The 17,200-nt window shown below is 39.1% G+C and overlaps 1 protein-coding gene across 2 annotated transcripts; it reads right to left on the bottom strand.

Moving 5' to 3' along the window:
• Positions 1-8,715: 8,715 nt before the first annotated feature.
• Positions 8,716-16,848, bottom strand: LOC311277433 (proteinase-activated receptor 1-like). Of its 2 annotated transcripts, none has more exons than XM_084387748.1 (4): positions 16,641-16,848; positions 15,991-16,047; positions 15,856-15,894; positions 8,716-10,035 (listed from the first exon to the last, which is right to left on the bottom strand). In XM_084387748.1, exons 1-4 carry the CDS (start codon positions 16,702-16,704, stop codon positions 9,038-9,040), a joined length of 1,158 nt encoding a protein of 385 aa, XP_084243874.1. In that variant the 5' UTR covers positions 16,705-16,848; the 3' UTR covers positions 8,716-9,037. The 2 variants fall into 2 exon arrangements, with proteins under 2 accessions (XP_084243874.1, XP_084243875.1); XM_084387749.1 differs by having other exon boundaries at positions 15,991-16,364; positions 16,641-16,817.
• Between the last annotated feature and the right edge of the window lie 352 nt (positions 16,849-17,200).

The raw sequence follows: 17,200 nt of genomic DNA, 5'->3' as shown, positions 1-17,200 counted from the left end.
AGAAATAAATGATATCTGCGAGGATTTCCAGTCAGGATTTAGACAGTATCAGAGTACTGAGATTGCTCTCATTAGAGTTACAAAGGATTTGCTCTTATCGTCCGATCGTGGTTGTATCTCTCTATTAGTGTTATTGGATCTTCGTGCAGCATTTGACACTGTAGAGCACAGCATTCTTTTGAACAGACTCGAAAATTATGTTGGCATTAGTGGAATTGCATTGGCATGGTTTAAATCATACTTTTCTGACCGTTATCAGTTTTAGCAGTAAACGAAGAGGTGTCATATCGATCACAAGTTCGGTATGGAGTACCTCAAGGCTCAGTATTAGCACCGTACTAGAGTACATGTTACCCTTGGGAGATATCATTAGGAAGCATGGCATTAGCTTTCACTGTTACGCTGATGATACTCAGCTCTATATTTTTTCTATGAGGCTAATGTTAGTCTCTCTGTTCATCCCGAGGTTTATCCTACTCAGTCGGATTTGGGCCATATCCAAATCAGATGAAGGACCTGCGCCTAGACACGACCACAATGCAGCCCTGATATGTCAGCAGAGACCGTGTCAACTAGACTATCCCCTGTTAAGAGCTCATTGACACGACAAACTTTTTTCCTCTGTACAGATGAAAACGTTATTATAATGATTCCCATTCACGCACATCTGTGGAAACGACTAAAAACACTGTATTATGCATGCCAGACAAGTATTTGGCAATGTCACTTTGTAAAGAAAGACTATATGCCTATATAGACTAAACACGTAATACGCATGTGCATGCCATCACCGTTTTCACAAATTGACGTTTTTGAAGTTTACACAGAGATGATAACGGTATCGCTGTCAAAACCTGTTTCCAAAAACTTTGAAACCTACTTCAAAGTTTGCGTTCTCTAGCTACCAAAACACAGTTGTAGTCTAAATGAACAGCCAGAACTAGGACTGCATGATATACCATTTTAGCATCGATATCGCAATAGTCACACCGCAGGATGTGCGATGTCAAGTATAGGGATCGTAGTTGATCCTTGATCCGTACGGGTCAGCTGCACCCCGGTTCAGAACGAGTGTGATTCTCAGATTATTTGCAAAGTTTAACCATCGTAGAGTAAAAGTTTATCATTTGCATGTGTCGAGTCGGGCATCAAGCGCAAGAGGACTCGTGCACTGTTTTCTGTGCACACACACAGGTGTAGACGTAGGCGTAGACGGCATGTGAACGGCAAATTCAGTACTCTTTCTTTTAAGCTTAAACGGACACGTGCACGTGTAACCCATTAGTAGGACTTAACACCAGAAAAGAAAAGGAGGAAAAATATCTACCGGGTCTGAGCTCACCAAATACAAATAAATCACAACCTATTAATATCTGGAGTCCCGGGTTCGGGGTCTCACACCTTACATTAAAGGGATACTCCACCGTCTTTTCATATTAAACTATGTTATTCCCTTAACTAAGACGAGTTGATACATACCTCTCTCGTCTCAGTGCGTGCACTCAATCGCTCTGGCGCGCGGCGAAACTTTGTTCACTCAGTTCATTCAATATACCATAGCAAGTGCTTATGAGCACTTCGACTTGGCGGAGTAAAATCTTCACTAGAGGGAGCGGGGGCCGGTGAGAGGATTTTTCACGAGTGAAGATATTACTCCGCCAAGTCGAAGTGCTCATAAGCACTTGCTATGGTATTCCGCCATACAATATAGTTATCCATTTTACACGCTTAGAAAAGCGCAACGTTTTGTTTTGTGTCACCGTCCTAGGTCGAGTTACACTACGCGAGTAACTGTATTTAAATAGGGAAAACGTGGAGGTGTTTGGTAGCTTCTCTGCTTGGCCCATATTGAATGAACTGAGTGAACAAAGTTTCGCCGCGCGCCAGAGCGATTGAGTGCACGCACTGAGACGAGAGAGGTATGTATCAACTCGTCTTAGTTAAGGGAATAACATAGTTTAATATGAAAAGACGGTGGAGTATCCCTTTAACAAAAAAAAAAAATAATAATTATAATCTTAAATGTGTGTCTGCACTTGTTTAAATGGTTGTCTATAGTACTAACTGGACAAATAAAATAAAATAAAAAATATGATAAACCAGTGAATAAAATAAAATAGGAAATAGAATTAATTAATGAATAATAATAAAATGAATTAATGAATGAAACAAATCAGTTCACTGAACAGTAACTGTATTCACTGAAATCTTTTAACTTCAATTCAATATGCACGCATCACAAGAATACTTTTGCCCCTTTACAAATCACCATTTGAAAACAAAATATATCATTCATCAATGACAATCAAAGAAAGAAAATAAAAAATAAAAAAAAATAAACAAAGAATCAATTTGTGTACACTTGACTCAGTTTGACTCAGTTCAGATTGTGTAAATGTAATTGACTCAGTTCAGATTGTGTAAATGTAATTGACTCAGTTCAGATTGTGTAAATGTAATTGACTCAGTTCAGATTGTGTAAATGTAATTGACTCAGTTCAGATTGTGTAAATGTAATTGACTCAGTTCAGATTGTGTAAATGCAATTGACTCAGTTCAGATTGTGTAAATGCAATTGACTCAGTTCAGTTCGTGTGAATGTAATTGACTCAGTTCGCGTGGAAGTGGAAGTGACTGTTCGTTTGCATGTGAATGCCTACTACAATCTTTGCAGGAATGAACGATGAACGCATCTTTTATTCTTCCTCGTGAAGGCAGAGTTCCAGATGACGCAATTCCTCCACAGTGGAATCCAGCGCGGTTCTCCCTCACTGCGCGAATCCAACACGATCACGGAGCGTTGAAACAATCCCAAACTAATGCAATAAAACAGTTCAGACATCCATTTAGGAAAATATTGACAACGATGGTTTAGAATAGATTAATGATAGCCACACATGCAGTGGCGCCTCCAGGATTTTTTTCATAGGGTGGCCGAAAGGGGCCAGCAAAAATGTCAGGGTGGCACAATACCAGCGCTTAATTTGAGCCGGAACACGTTACGTCACCTCCGACATTGGATCCGGAACCTTTTTTATTGGATCCATCATCCGGCACCTCCCGTGTCACTAAAATGAAATGCCTAAATGAAAAAAAATAAAATTACTTTTTGTGTAGTGTTCAATATTTGTGACGTGCGCGCTTGTTGTACGAGTCGAGATTGCTGTATAGCCTCGATCGTTTAACTCAGAGGAAAAATGTAAAAAAGACAGGAAAGTTTGCTTAACTTTTTCAAATACGCTGGACAGTCAGATCCGAAACAAGCAAAAATCGTTTCCGCTGATCAAAAAGGAGACCACGCGGTGGACACAGCCTAGTATCGACATAATATCTCGTTATTTCGAAAAAATAAGGGGACATTCTAATCTGCATTAAGCCACATTGGTTTTATATGGGAGGAAAATGCTTAACGTGTAAATGCGTTCATATTATGGGCTCATCTGTTGAATAACAACATCGAGGGGAAGCTCGATTTTTTGTACATAGCATAGCCTATTTGTTAGGATTTTAGTATCATAATGATTAATAAATGCACGCGTAATTATCCGTGAACTTGATTTGAACAAATACCTTTCAACTTGTGCAAAATTCAGAATTAAATGAATGTGCAGAAATTTGTACAACTAGAGGGTATGTAGGCCTACTATAATGTTGTAGCCATTAAAAAACGCATTTAGTTTCATATTTGTTAAAATATTGTAATGTTATTTTTTTTTTTTTTTCATTTATGTTGATTTATGAAAAGTGAACAGAACAACACGAGCAAGTAAGGATGTGCAATATGAGACATGGAGCGGGTCAGACATGATTTTGACCGTTGAAGTTGAAGTTGTTTTGTAGAAAAGCCTTCTTTAAAGTGAATTTCGTTTTGTATAAATTGTATCTTAATTTTAATCAATTTTTCATCAACCAATTGCCTGTATTTAATGAATAGGCTATGAAACAACGGAGGCGCCTGCGCGCTCACTTGCATTGTTGCATTGTACGTGAACTAGCACATCCTAACTTAACGAAACTCGGTGTATGCCTCACACAGACATGACAAATAAATCAAATACACAAAGCTTGAAATGTCTTTAAACGAAATAATTCAAAACGAAAAAAGAAAAAGGCTACTCTCTGATTATGTAATCCATTAGGCTTATTTATGTGCATTTCTCTCTATAGGCGCGTTCACACAGAGATGGCGATCGTCAACTTCATCTTTGCAGCCGAGTCGACACTTTTAGAGAAAACACTTGTTTATTAATAAAAATCAATACACGCGTCACCGGATTTACAGATGCATGCACACATATTATTTCGAAATAACTAGATATTGTGTTGAAATAAAATTATTATTAGGGTAGAGTGGGGGAAAACGCCCCCCTTAAGGAAAATGTGACATTACAGTGAAACAAAACATAAATGTGACTAGAATTGCCATCCCGGTTTTGAGTGACTATGGCAGGAGTTATTCACCAAATATTAAAATTGCTCAGCCTTCATAATTAATTAGTATTTCCACTGAAAATATTTTTGTACAAAGGGGGCGTTTTGCCCCAGCGGTGGGGTAAAACGCCCCCCAAGGTAGGGTAAAATGCCCCCTTTCTTACCAACCAGTTTGCTTCATAGATAAACAGCAAAATTAACAGACAATAGTTTTTAATCTCTAAAGGTAAAAGGCAAGTAATGTATCAACATGTATATATATTAATATTTATTTCAGAAATGTTCAAAATAGGCAAAATTAACTACCTTCCATCAGTGAGCTAACTGTGCTAGCAAGCTAGCTAGTTAATGCTCACTTGAGGTATTTTTTTCATGTTTTGTTCAAATATTTTGATTTTACCACCTAGTTATACTGCATTAAGTGTAAAACAAAGGATTTGATAGACAGAAATATTTTATTATAGTAATTATGATAGAGAAACTATGCCCCCGGGGGGGGGGGGCGTTTTACCCCTCAGCGTAGGGGGCGTTTTACCCCACAAGCTATGAGTTTTTTAAAATAATGTTTAATTTTTAAAATATAATTATATTCCTTATAAATAATATATGATCTCAAACTACAGACTTCACTATTCATCTATCATACATCACTGTGATATCCTGCAGAACAATATTCTCTTAAACACTTATTTACTAATATCTGAAAATTATAGCATTTACCATGTAATCCTCTTCTCTTCAAATGTGTCGCTGGTGTCAGCTTCTCCATAGAGATTTGTATATCCCCGTTATCAACGTAGTGCATAGCAACAGTAAAAACCTATATTGACTACTTTTAGTGGTTATTTTGGGAAAAACAGGTGGGGGGCGTTTTACCCCAGGGGGGCGTTTTCCCCCACTCTACCCTAATAATAGCCTACATCTTTTAGAATAGGCCTATTTGATTGAATGCTGAATGTTGCGCTTGTTCAATTTAATAAAATTAAAACTTGTTGTTTAACTAAGCTGTTTAAATTTAATTGAAAGACTCACGCTGTATGAAATCTATCGAGTCGGTCAGCGCCACCACCAACACAAGTGACGCAGACAGAGATGAAAATGTGGAATAAAGCTGTTATTTTTGTTTTATTTGCACAAGTATTCTCGTAGCTTCGTAAAATTACAGTTTAACCACTGATGTCACATAGACTACCTTTTCGATCATCTAGGAACTTTTCTGGGCCTTGAACGTCATACTCTGCTGTCTTAATTTGCATTCTGGAGATGAACGGAGGTCTTACACGTTTAGAAATGACACGAATGTGAGCAATTAATGACAGAATTTTTATATGACATACGAAAACCAAGTTCTACTTACATTAAGTTTACTCTCCTGCGTTGCTTGATCCTCCTGAACTTGAACGAACCATGTCCATGTGCTGCATGCTTCGCGGTATTGCGGCTATGGCGGCTGCACGTGTAAAGTGCGCGAAGTTGCCGCAATGCACTTAAAGAGGGGGAGGGGTTGAGAGCGTATTATACAGCTCATATAATACAAGTTTATTATTTTAATTTTTTAATATAGTGTTTCATTAATAACTATGTTAATTTATAAAATAAAATCACTATACTAAAAACTCCACTCTTTCTGGTTGGGGGGGCCAATGGGGTGGCCAGTGTCATTTTGGGGGTGGCCGTGGCCCCCCCTGGCCCCCCCTTGGAGGCGCCACTGCACACATGTGGCACACATCTCTCTCTTTAATGAGCTGGCGCGCATGTGACGTCAGCACCCATCACAAAATGCATTTAACAGTCTTAACTTTTGAACTTAAAAATATTATTCCCATTACATAAATGTGCAAACAGGTTTTAACAAGTATACTTCTACAGCATAAACGTTTTACATGTGTTCTATGGCACAGCACACTTTATACTTGATTACGAACAGCATTAACCATCCACATTTTCTTATATGAACGAACACCAACTTATACATTATTTATGAAAATATGAAACAACTGTGACTTACCTAATGCAATAAAACAGTTCAGACATCCATTTAGGAAAATATTGACAACGATGGTTTAGAATAGATTAATGATAGCCACACATGTGGCACACATCTCTTTTTTTTTTTTTTTTTTTTTTGGCACACATCTCTCTCTTCAATGAGCAGGCGCGCATGTGACTAGTGATGGGCCATTTGAACCGAGGCGTCGGAGCGTGTGTCGAGAAAAAGTGGGCGTGCCAGATGAAGCCGCGATTCGAGGCTTGTGTTGTTAACGTGAAAATCACGTGACTAATGACAAACGAGGCCTCGGTTTGTGTGGATACGTCATCGGTTCGGTCTGAGTGTCGCTTCCGGATAAAAGGCGGTTCGAAACTCGCGCCTCCTTGTGGGTGTTGCAGGAGTAGCAGAAGAAGTTGTAGTAGTGTCAGAGAGTCAGAGAGTTAGATGATAACTGTTGTGCCATATGTGAGGGCTGTATATTATTACATTATCAGGTTAGAATAGTTATAGTATATTATTATTATAGTAGGCCTAGCTATATTATAGTCTTGTTATATTAATTAGATAAGATTATTTGGATTGCTCTGGATTTTTGCATCTGGACTGGACTGCTTTTTGATTTGGATTGCCTTTTTGGATGTGTTTGCTTTTTGTGACTCTTCTTTTTCCTGGTAATGGAGACAGCAAGAAAGAGGGAATCCTCCCCTGTCTGGGCTCAACAGAAGCATCAGTGTCCTCATTTGTACCTCTGCCATTTTTACGTTCCCCTGCATCCCCTGTTCCTTGTGAAAGGATATTTTCCAAGGCTAGAGAGATTTTGTCCAAGAAGAGGAATCGTCTAAACCCCAACACACTTGAAATAATTCTGTTTCTCAATAAAAAATCTATTGTAATCCTTCCTTCCAGACTATTCTGTTGCAGTTTACTTTAATCTGTTATCTATAATCTGCTAAATGAATAAATTTACTTTATTACACTCCCTCTAACATAAGCACTGCACTCAACACAGTGTCACTGTTGTTGTTCATACTGTCACTATCCAAAAAATGTATGAATAATTAATAAACTGTGTGTGTGACTCTGCACAAGTAAATTCAGACAGAGAAAGATACATATTTTATATAGTAATGGACAAATGTCTGATCATGTCTTTTTATTATTGCAAATGAAAGGTTACAGACATCAACAGTGAGTAGCCTACAAAATAAATAAATAAATATTTGTATTTATAAAAAAAATATTTCTATAAAATATACATTTAAATAAAAATATACAAATAAATATAAATATTTATTTGTATATTTACATTACAAATAAATATTTTTATTTCTAAAAGTATTTTATAAAATATACATTTTTTTTATAATTTCTTTTTTTTTTTTTTATAAAATTAGGGAGGGGGGGGGGGGGGGGGTGCGTGGCTCTGAACACTGGTTCAGAATGAATGAATTTGTCTGCTATTTCTTTGCACAGTAGCTAGGTGTCACTAGTGAGCAATGCTGAATGAAGCTTCGAGTAATGAACCTTTGGCTGAAGCAATGGACTGCGAGGTCTCAGTGGTTCAGGAAGCCTCATTTTGCCATCACTGCATGTGACGTCAGCACCCATCGACGCAATTCTTTATTACTTTCGTCAATCGGTGAAAACAAAATAATAAGTAAATAAAATAATAATAAAACATATGTCTGAACATTTCATGCATTAGGCAAGGAAATATATATATATATATATATATATATATATATATATATATATATATATATATATATAAATAAATAATAATAATACATGAAAAATACATCGGAACACAGCCTCAATTAATTGGTTACACACGCAAAATGAGTATCCTCGTAAACACAGTCAGTTTTGTGTTGTAAACAATTGAGAAAGAAAACGGATGAGTTATTTGTATTAGGTCCGTGCATTTGTCTTAAAGGGACAGCAGCCTTATGTACCCGCAGTTGTTTGTGTCACCAGTGGTGATCAAACAACAAAAAATAAAGAGAAAATTAGAATAAAATATGGAAAAAATTAAGACCTTGTTTCTTTGCAAATTATCTGGCCTTTCCTCATGTTACATATCAATGCTTTGTCAGAATTCAGCTAAATTGATCGCAGAAGAATGTCAGTGCGAACTAGCCTACAGTCACAGATTCCAGCCATTTACATATAGAAGCCTTAATAATAATAACCATGGCAAAAACATCCTGCTTGATTCTATAAATCAGAGTAAAAATACTACAAAAACTAAAATATTAGTGTTTTTGGTGAAAGAAACATTTTTTTTTAGATCTTTGGCATTTCTATTGAATATGGAAGTAAAACTTAGCAGTACATATCTAAATATGGACAACATGTTCATGACCTTTCTTTACACAATTATTGAAATTAATCAAAATTGAACTGACTTAAGCTGAATAATGCTTTTAAAGCTGCTTTACAGCAAAATGTGTTTCTTAGAACCTCCCACCACCGATAAACAGAATACAGAATACATATAATATAATATACTGAAACTGGCAATTAGGAAAACCACATACCTGATCAGTTTTTTTTTTTACTTCACACTTTTCTGCAAGCCTGGTTTTAGTGACAGCTGTGGATTTTGTCTGCATGTTACCTTTCCCTCTTCAACACAGATCTGATCTGCTCTCTGCACTGAGACGAACCATAGTAGTACAGAAGAGGGTCCAGGAAAACACTTGCGCTCCCAAAACACAGAGCCAACAGGTAAGCAGCATATGATAAATCTCCCTCCCCTCCAGTAGCTAAACGAACACAGTGGTACAACAGGATGCCATTGGTTGGAGCGAAACACACAACATACTCCATCAGCACAGTGATAACCATAATCACAGCTCTCCTTCGGTTGCCTGATGTTGCTAAGTGTTCAGACTTTGCACTGAGCACATATATTATGGTAAAGTAGCTCACTAAGGTGACAACCAGTGGCAAGAAGAAGTAGAGGCAGGAGAGGATGGAGAACAGGTACACATAATACAGCACTGTAGGGTCTTTGTGGTGCAGTGCATCATGACAAGTGACGCCCACATCCCTAATCTCTACCGTTTGTCTCATTGAGAGAAGTGGCACCGTACCAGCGAGCGCCAGCAGCCAGACCAGCACACATACATACGTGGCTTTCCTTGCACTCTCCCAGGTTCGATAGGCAACAGGAAACACCACAGCCAGAAGTCTCTCCACACTCATGCACATCATCAGCAGTATGGAGCAGTACATGTAGCAGTAGTAAGCAGCACTGAGCACACGACACGCCACCTCACCGAACACCCAATTTGAAGCGTTCAGCTGGTAGTGGATCTTCAGAGGCAGCAGCAGGGTGAAGAGCAGGTCCACACACGCCAGGTTAGACATGTAGATCACAGCTGGTGTCTTCACTCGAATCCTACAGGTGAACGTCACCAAGGCCAAAGCGTTCAGGGGCAAACTAATGAGGATGATGAAGATGTAGAACGAGGGCATGACGCGTGTGACCATGGGACCTTTGAGAAAGACAGCAGCCTCTTCTGAGATGGACAATGAGTAACAGCTGAGCTCTGCTTGGTCCAAAGTACAATTCTCATCTTCTACAGCAGCAAAAATTGAAATGTAGCCTGTATGAACATACAAAAGCACAACAACATTAATGAAAGGTTACAAAACCAGGGTGTTTCTCACCTTTTCTTAAAGTCAAGTGAACAATAAACACTTGATTTGGCCTTGTCCCACTCAAATGAGTAAAGATCCAGGGGATTTTGGATCTTACATTCTATGACATTCTCAGATCAAGTGTGCTCCTAATAGTTCATATTAATGTCAGACTGAGCTATTTTAGGTCTATCTTACTTGTCACATTAGAAACCTCTCTTTTACTAGAGTAATATTTTATTAGTATTTCTCTGCATTAACTTAAGTACAGCATTTGTGTACACCATCCACCACAAATAAACATTTCATAATTAATTTCTCTTGCCATTGCAGGATCTAGGCTGATGTTGTAGTGTCTGTGCATTATAGTGAAGACAACTCCGAACATGTTTCCTATCATATGAAAGACCACTGAGCCAATCAGAATAAATATGGGGCAGAGCAACACATAGCCCCTCCCCAGGTGCAGCTTGTAGTGAAGTATAGGTAAGTATAGTGTTATTTGGGAGTGTGACCATTAGAGGGTGTGCCCTACCCTTGTTGATACCCAGGCTTGGTTGCGGATTCCACTTGTATGTTTCTCTGTAGACATCTGTAAATTATGTCTATGTCTAAATTACTCGCTATGGAGCTGACAGCGCATTGAAGAGCTATGGGCATTGGGCAGGATGCTTTAGAGCATGTCAGTGACCACTATGGGACGCAGAGGGGTGTAGCTGCGCCAGAACAAAACAACTGTCACGAAAAGATGCATTTAATTATGCACAGACGAGCACCCAGTTTAAGTCAATGCGGACTCGGAGGAAGATTTGAGTTCAGGCAGATAAGCCTACAGAGCATCGATTAAATGTAGTTCAGTTAATTTTTTTATGGTATGTTCTTATTGTAGTCGGAATTATACTTTGTAATTTATTGCTTCGTTTATAAAAAGGTTGTTGTAATTGCCTCCGCTGTCGGTGCGGAAAAAAACATTCATCTGCTTTTTCACGAGTTCACACTTACATACAATTTGAGGAATTTTAAAGATTAATGCGTATTTGGCGTGCTGTCCGGGGGGAGGGCTCCGAGCTCGGAGTTCGGCCCGAACCCAGAGTACTCCCCCCGTATGTGTTTAGGACTAAGTGTGGAGAAGGGGTGGTGGGGGGATGTTGCAAAACTGTCAATGGATTGAGGTGAGACTGCTGAATGTATATATACCTCCTACCACTGATTGCTGAGTGCTCTCCACTTGTGTTAATTATCTGAACGTGCTCCTCCCGAACTTTGTGAATAAAACATCATGTGTTGAAAATTAAATTTCAATTTCAGAGCTCATCTGTTTTTTCAAAAAGAAATAAATAATCTAGCTGTAATCAACATCCACTGGAGGCAAGCTTGGAGAATCCAAGTTAGGGCTGGGCGATATGGAGCAAAAAATATATCTCTATATATTTTGCTATATCTCGATATACGATATATATATCGATATCTTTACAGGAAAAATAATCCCCCAAAAACTATACAAAAACAAATATGCCAAATACCACAAAGTCTTTTTTATTGGAGTGCAAAGAGGTAGGCAGTTCATGTAGGAACAAAGTGCTTCTGCGACATTTTTAAATAATTTTTTTTTTTTATAATTAAAACTAACATAATAAAGTATGATTTTTTTTTACTTTAAGCAATTCTGGAGCTATAATTGACTCTTCTTAGGAGCATATAAAACAAAACAGCCCCTTGGAAAAAATGAAATGTAATAGTAGTTATAAACAAAGGTTTATTTTAGTTCAGATTAACATTTGAGGCAATTGTATTCATAATGTCAAAATAAAACCGACGTAATGTTACTTGAAGGCATTATAGCCTACTATTCCTGCCAAACTTCCATGGTTGCAGTTAGTGTTACTACAGTAAATGCATGGTGAATGTTGCTGATCTGTGGACACTGGATAGTTCATTCATGGCACAATGTTTCTCCTGGTTTCAATGTCAGCCGTAACGATCCGTTAATAACGGAGAAATGTGAATGCTTTCTTTACTGGATCTCTTATTAGCGCTGTGTAGTAAGTGTCGCATGATCACGATCGGCTCGCGCTGCACTGGTCCAAACTGATAAACGGTCCTTCAACCACACAATAACGAGCAGTTTCGTTCCGCTTGCATTACGTTTGCCATTTGATGTTGGGAAATGTTGTGGTCGCGCCGGCGTCTCTTACATTATGAGCGCGCTTGCCACGCGCAACGCGCCTACATTTGAAATAGCCTAACGAAATTTTGGTCGGCAGGAAAAATGCGTACCGAAAACCGAACGGTTCAATACGAATACATGTATCGTTACACCCCTAATCTCCATATAATGGAGCCAGTTGTCCTTTTTTTTTTAGACGAGTTCTGTAGCCTTCGGGCTGGTTCCGGGCGCCGCCATGTTGAATTAGACAACACGCGAGGGGATGGGTAGCAAAAGCAAGGAGGCGGGGGCGAGCACACACAGCACAGAGAAGGCAAACAAGCAAAGTGGCGAAATCAGAATTAAATATAAACAATATATCAATATATACGATATGTCAAAATCCATATCGTGTTTAAAAAATATCTCGATATAATATCGCCCATCCCTAATCCAAGTGCAGCTTTATTTTCAAAACATGATCAAACATAAAACTTCGAGAACCGGTCCACGACAGTCAAAACGACTGTCTTGCCCTTGGAGGGCGGGAAGGCGGTAATAAAATCTAGCGAAATGTGGGACCAGGGTCTCGAAGGGACTGACAGCGGTTGGAGTAACCCATCTGGGGGCCGATTGGAGGTCTTACCAGTGGCACAAACCGAGCAAGCCAAGACAAAACTGCGGATGTCACGAGCCATTAATGGCCACCAGAATCGTTGTCTTACCAAAAAACTGGTGCGGTTAACTCCTGGATGACACGCTATTCTGGAACAATGTCCCCACTAAATGACGTCGGACCGATACTCCTCTGGCACAAACAAACGATTCGGTGGGCAATCGGGCGGAGGCGTTACTCCTTCTAAGGCCGACAAGACCTTCGATTCGATCTCCCATCTGAGTGTGGAGACAATTAGGGTCTCGGGTAAAATGCACTCGTGAGTGGACGGGTGTTCGGTTTGATAAAAAATTTGAGATAAGGAATCGGGTTTGATGTTTTTGGAACCCGGGCGGTACGAAAGAGAATAGTCAAAACGTCTGAAAAAAAGAGCCCACCGAGCCTGCCTAGAGTTGAGTCTTTTGGCGGTTCTGATCTATTCAAGGTTCTTGTGATCGGTCCAAACGAACCAGTGACGCCATTCTTCCAACGCTAACTTGACTGCCAACAATTTTCTGTTACCAATGTCATAGTTGCGTTCGGCAGGTGATAGACGATGAGACAAAAACGCGCAAGGATGCATCCTGTCGTCTGTGGAAGAACGTTGGTAAAGTACTGCTCCTACCCCCACCTCTGACGCGTCGACCTCCATCACGAACTGACGTGATGGATCGGGGCAACGAGGATGGGAGCCGAAACAAAGCGACTTTTCATTTTAGTGAATACAGCCTCAGCTGTATCGGACCACCTGAACGTCGTTCTGGGGGAGGTCAAGGCAGTCAGAGGTGCGGCTAGTTGGCTGAAATTGGGAATAAAACGCAGATAGAAATTGGCAAACCCCAGAAACCTCTGTAGAGCCTTACGGGAATCTGGACTTGGCCAATCTATCACAGCCTTAACCTTGTCAGGATCCATACGCACTCCCTCAGACGAGCCGATGTATCCTAGGAAGGGAACAGACTGTGCATGAAAGACGCATTTCTCCGCCTTGACAAAAAGCCCACAAAAGATGACAAAATGTCATCCAGGTAAACATATATGAACTGATCAACCATGTCTTTCAGCACGTCATTGACGAGTGCCTGGAAGACCGCTGGGGAGTTGGACAGCCCGAAAGGCATGACCCTGGGGGTATTGAATGCGGTCTTCATTCATCACCCTTCCTTATGCGGACCAAATGATAAGCGTTACGTAAATTCAACTTTGTGAAGATGGATGCTCCCTGTAACCGCTCGAAGGCTGAAGACATCAACGGCAAAGGATAAGTATTCTTTACCGTGATGTTGTTCAACCCCCGATAATCAATACACGGTCGCAGAGACCGTAAATTGGATAAGATTACATTTTTGGGGTAAAGAAATTCCACACATATGAATGTTTACCATCATAACAGATCACAAGCCTCTGATTTCGCTGTTTAATGAACTGAGAGAAGTGCCACAAATGGCCTCACCACGTATCCAGGGATGGGCAGTATTGTGTGGGTACAACTACACCATTGTGTATCAAGCAGCCTGGGAGCATTAAAATGTTTATGGATTGAGCCAGTTGCCGTTGTCTGAAAAAGGAGTGGAGACTCCAGCTGAGGAAGAGAGAGTACTGCTGCTGGATGAAAATGATGTGTCACTGGTAAAAGCAGACCAGGTGAGGACATGGACTGATAAAGATCCTGTTTTTGCACGGATGAGAGAATATGTTCTTAGAGCATGACCCAAGAGACTAGATGATCCATTTTTCAGAAGGTTCACACATGTTTATTTTAGCACATGCACTTCAACAAAAGCACACCTCAAAATAATTGTGTAAGGCAGTAAACCTTGAGATTATTACTCGTGAAATTTGAACAAAATAAATGGATATGATAACGTAGCCTATACAACTAAATTAACAATATATTACATATTTTCAAATTTCACTAAACATTTTCATTTATTTGTGAATTTTTTTTGTAAAACATGGACCTTTATTTTTATTAAAATGGGTTATGTCTGGGCTAATAAACTAATTTAGACGCATAAACTGGGTGCCGGTGCGGTGAGACATATGCTCGGCCAGATTCAGCTCCAAGTCATGCATCTTCGGATGCGGAGCCACGCGGAAAGTTAAAAAAAATGGTGTGCACACCGCCAACGGCACAAGAAATACCACAAGCAAACATCAGAGTGAGAGTTATCACCAAAACTAAACAAAAAGTAATAAAATGCAAATCAACATTACAAAGAATTGCATCACACGATCAGTGTGTCAATTCAGCAGAATATGGTGACAATTAGCCACAAAACCAACAAAATTTTATGTAAGCTGACACATGACAGCAATCAGACCAAAGCATATTTTCCACATGCAGTTCCGCATGTTGATAATAAATCCTATCATTAGACTGTCATAGCAGCCGATTAAATGCATGTAACGGACAGTATTAAAATTGTGATTTGGGAAAATGTAACTATTATGCAGAATTACAGCAAATGTGCATGCGGCTAAGTTAGTAAATTTACAAATTGACCAATAATTCTGCTAAATAACTGTTTTCTCAACTAAAGCTTAACATGTAGGCTAAAATAGTGGCCAGAATAAAGTCATTTTAAATGATTTACCCAAATAGCACACAATTCCGGCAGTAAAGCATTAGCTTCTTGATTGATGCTGTTATTCAGGGGTATTGCTTAATTTCTGTGTTTGAAATCTTCTAAAAAGCTTTGGCTTTCTGCACAAAATTAAGCTCCGATGTGTATAGGTCTTCTTTCGCCGATTAACTGCTTTTCTTTAAAAGTGAATCTTGAAAACGGCGTGGATGATAAATTTGCAACGATGTCCTCCTCATTAATGCTGCTTGAGTTTCCATAGCGAACAGAGCTAGCTATTTTATCTGCGAAGTTTTTTTTTTTTTTTTTAAAAGGCGACAAAATGTGAAGGTGAAGGTGATTGAATAGTGTTATTTGGGAGTGTGAACATTAGAGGGCGTGCTTGTACAACAAGCCTTACCTGTGAAGTTGTAATTCGACCTGTTGTATGATGGGCCACCTGTAAATACAGACATATCAAATATAGGCTACATAATCTCTCCTTCTCCATATTCTGCAGCACAAAAGCAGCCAGTGCTTGTACAACAAGCCTTACCTGTCAGATTTGTCACAGTGTCGTTGTAATCCCACTCGTCGTAGTATTTTGTATCATCTGTAAATAAAAACATGTCAAATATACAGAATTTTTCCTTCTTCATATTCTGCTGCACAAAAGAATATCACACAGTCCCGCCCCGCTCTGCAGGCTGCAGCCATGTCCATATCCTGTATAGTTTTTGTAAATTAGAGTCGGTGTAGCGGAAGTTGCGATAAAAAAAAAAAAAAAAAAAAAAATCAAGCCTTGATTTTGTCCAACGAGAATAGATTGGATCGTTGTGTTGATTTGCTCGCGTTTTTTTAATAGAAAAAGCAGTTTTTCAGGAAAAGCAAAGATGTTTTCTTTTTTGACAAAGATTTTGTTTGGTAAACCTGTAGAAGAAAAGAAAAAAAAATATGATTAAACTGATCAAAATAATCTAAGCAGGGGCGCTTTATAAATTTGTATGAAAACACATTATGCAATAAATAAGTTCGAAATAAATAAGATATATACAATGGTACAAAAACATTATTAATTGTGAAAGCAGATAAAAATTCCTTACACTCATAATATAGATCAAGGTTTCAGTCACATAGGCTATTAAGTTTCACATCAGCAAAATTTCAAGTCACTTTTTATGCATATTGAATTGATGATCTACTTACCGTCAATGGTGGCAGTGTACATTTGTGCAATTACAACTGAAAGCAAGACCATTTTAATCCCCATGACGATCAACTGTCTATATCTAACGTCAGACTTTTTACTCCAAATTATACAGGCTCTGGTGGATTCGCGACGTCCGATTTGTGCGCCAGACTAGTCGTTCACTGAATCAGATCAACCGGATGATCCGAGCTGACGGGTTTATAGCGGCTGGAAACTCCCCTGGTCGTTCACACCTTAAAATTAAAAAAAAAAAAAAAGAAAAAAAAAAGGGGCCGTGTAAAGCTGTGGAAAAGTGGGAGAGTAGAAGGTAGGAAAAGGGGAGACAGCAATCAATAAAACACCTGGTAGCAACACACTAATTTATACAGACACATGAATATTAAAATATGACCATGAAGAAATAAAAAAAACGTGTTTGGGGTTCATGACCCTTTAAAGCAGCTAGACAGTAAGGATGAGCCTGCATCATTCCTCAACTCTGACACTCAGCACAGGAGTCCCACAAGGCTGTGATGTGCTGAGCCCATTTCTCTATTCTCTGTATACTCATGACTGT

The sequence above is a fragment of the Rutilus rutilus genome, assembly GCF_951802725.1.
Source record: "Rutilus rutilus genome assembly, chromosome: 18".
NCBI classification, from domain to species: domain Eukaryota; kingdom Metazoa; phylum Chordata; class Actinopteri; order Cypriniformes; family Leuciscidae; genus Rutilus; species Rutilus rutilus.
Note: the sequence above shows the minus strand (reverse complement) of the source record. Positions and strands in the feature narration are given on the sequence as shown.

Coding starts and splice junctions, on each gene's coding strand:
- LOC311277433 (XM_084387748.1), bottom strand. CDS start 16,704: ATGGGGATTAAAATGGTCTTGCTTTCAGTTGTAATTGCACAAATGTAC. Junction 15,895..15,990: donor CACTGTGACAAATCTGACAG/GTAAGGCTTGTT, acceptor CTGTATTTACAG/GTGGCCCATCATACAACAGG. Junction 10,036..15,855: donor GTCGAATTACAACTTCACAG/GTAAGGCTTGTT, acceptor ATGTTCATACAG/GCTACATTTCAATTTTTGCT.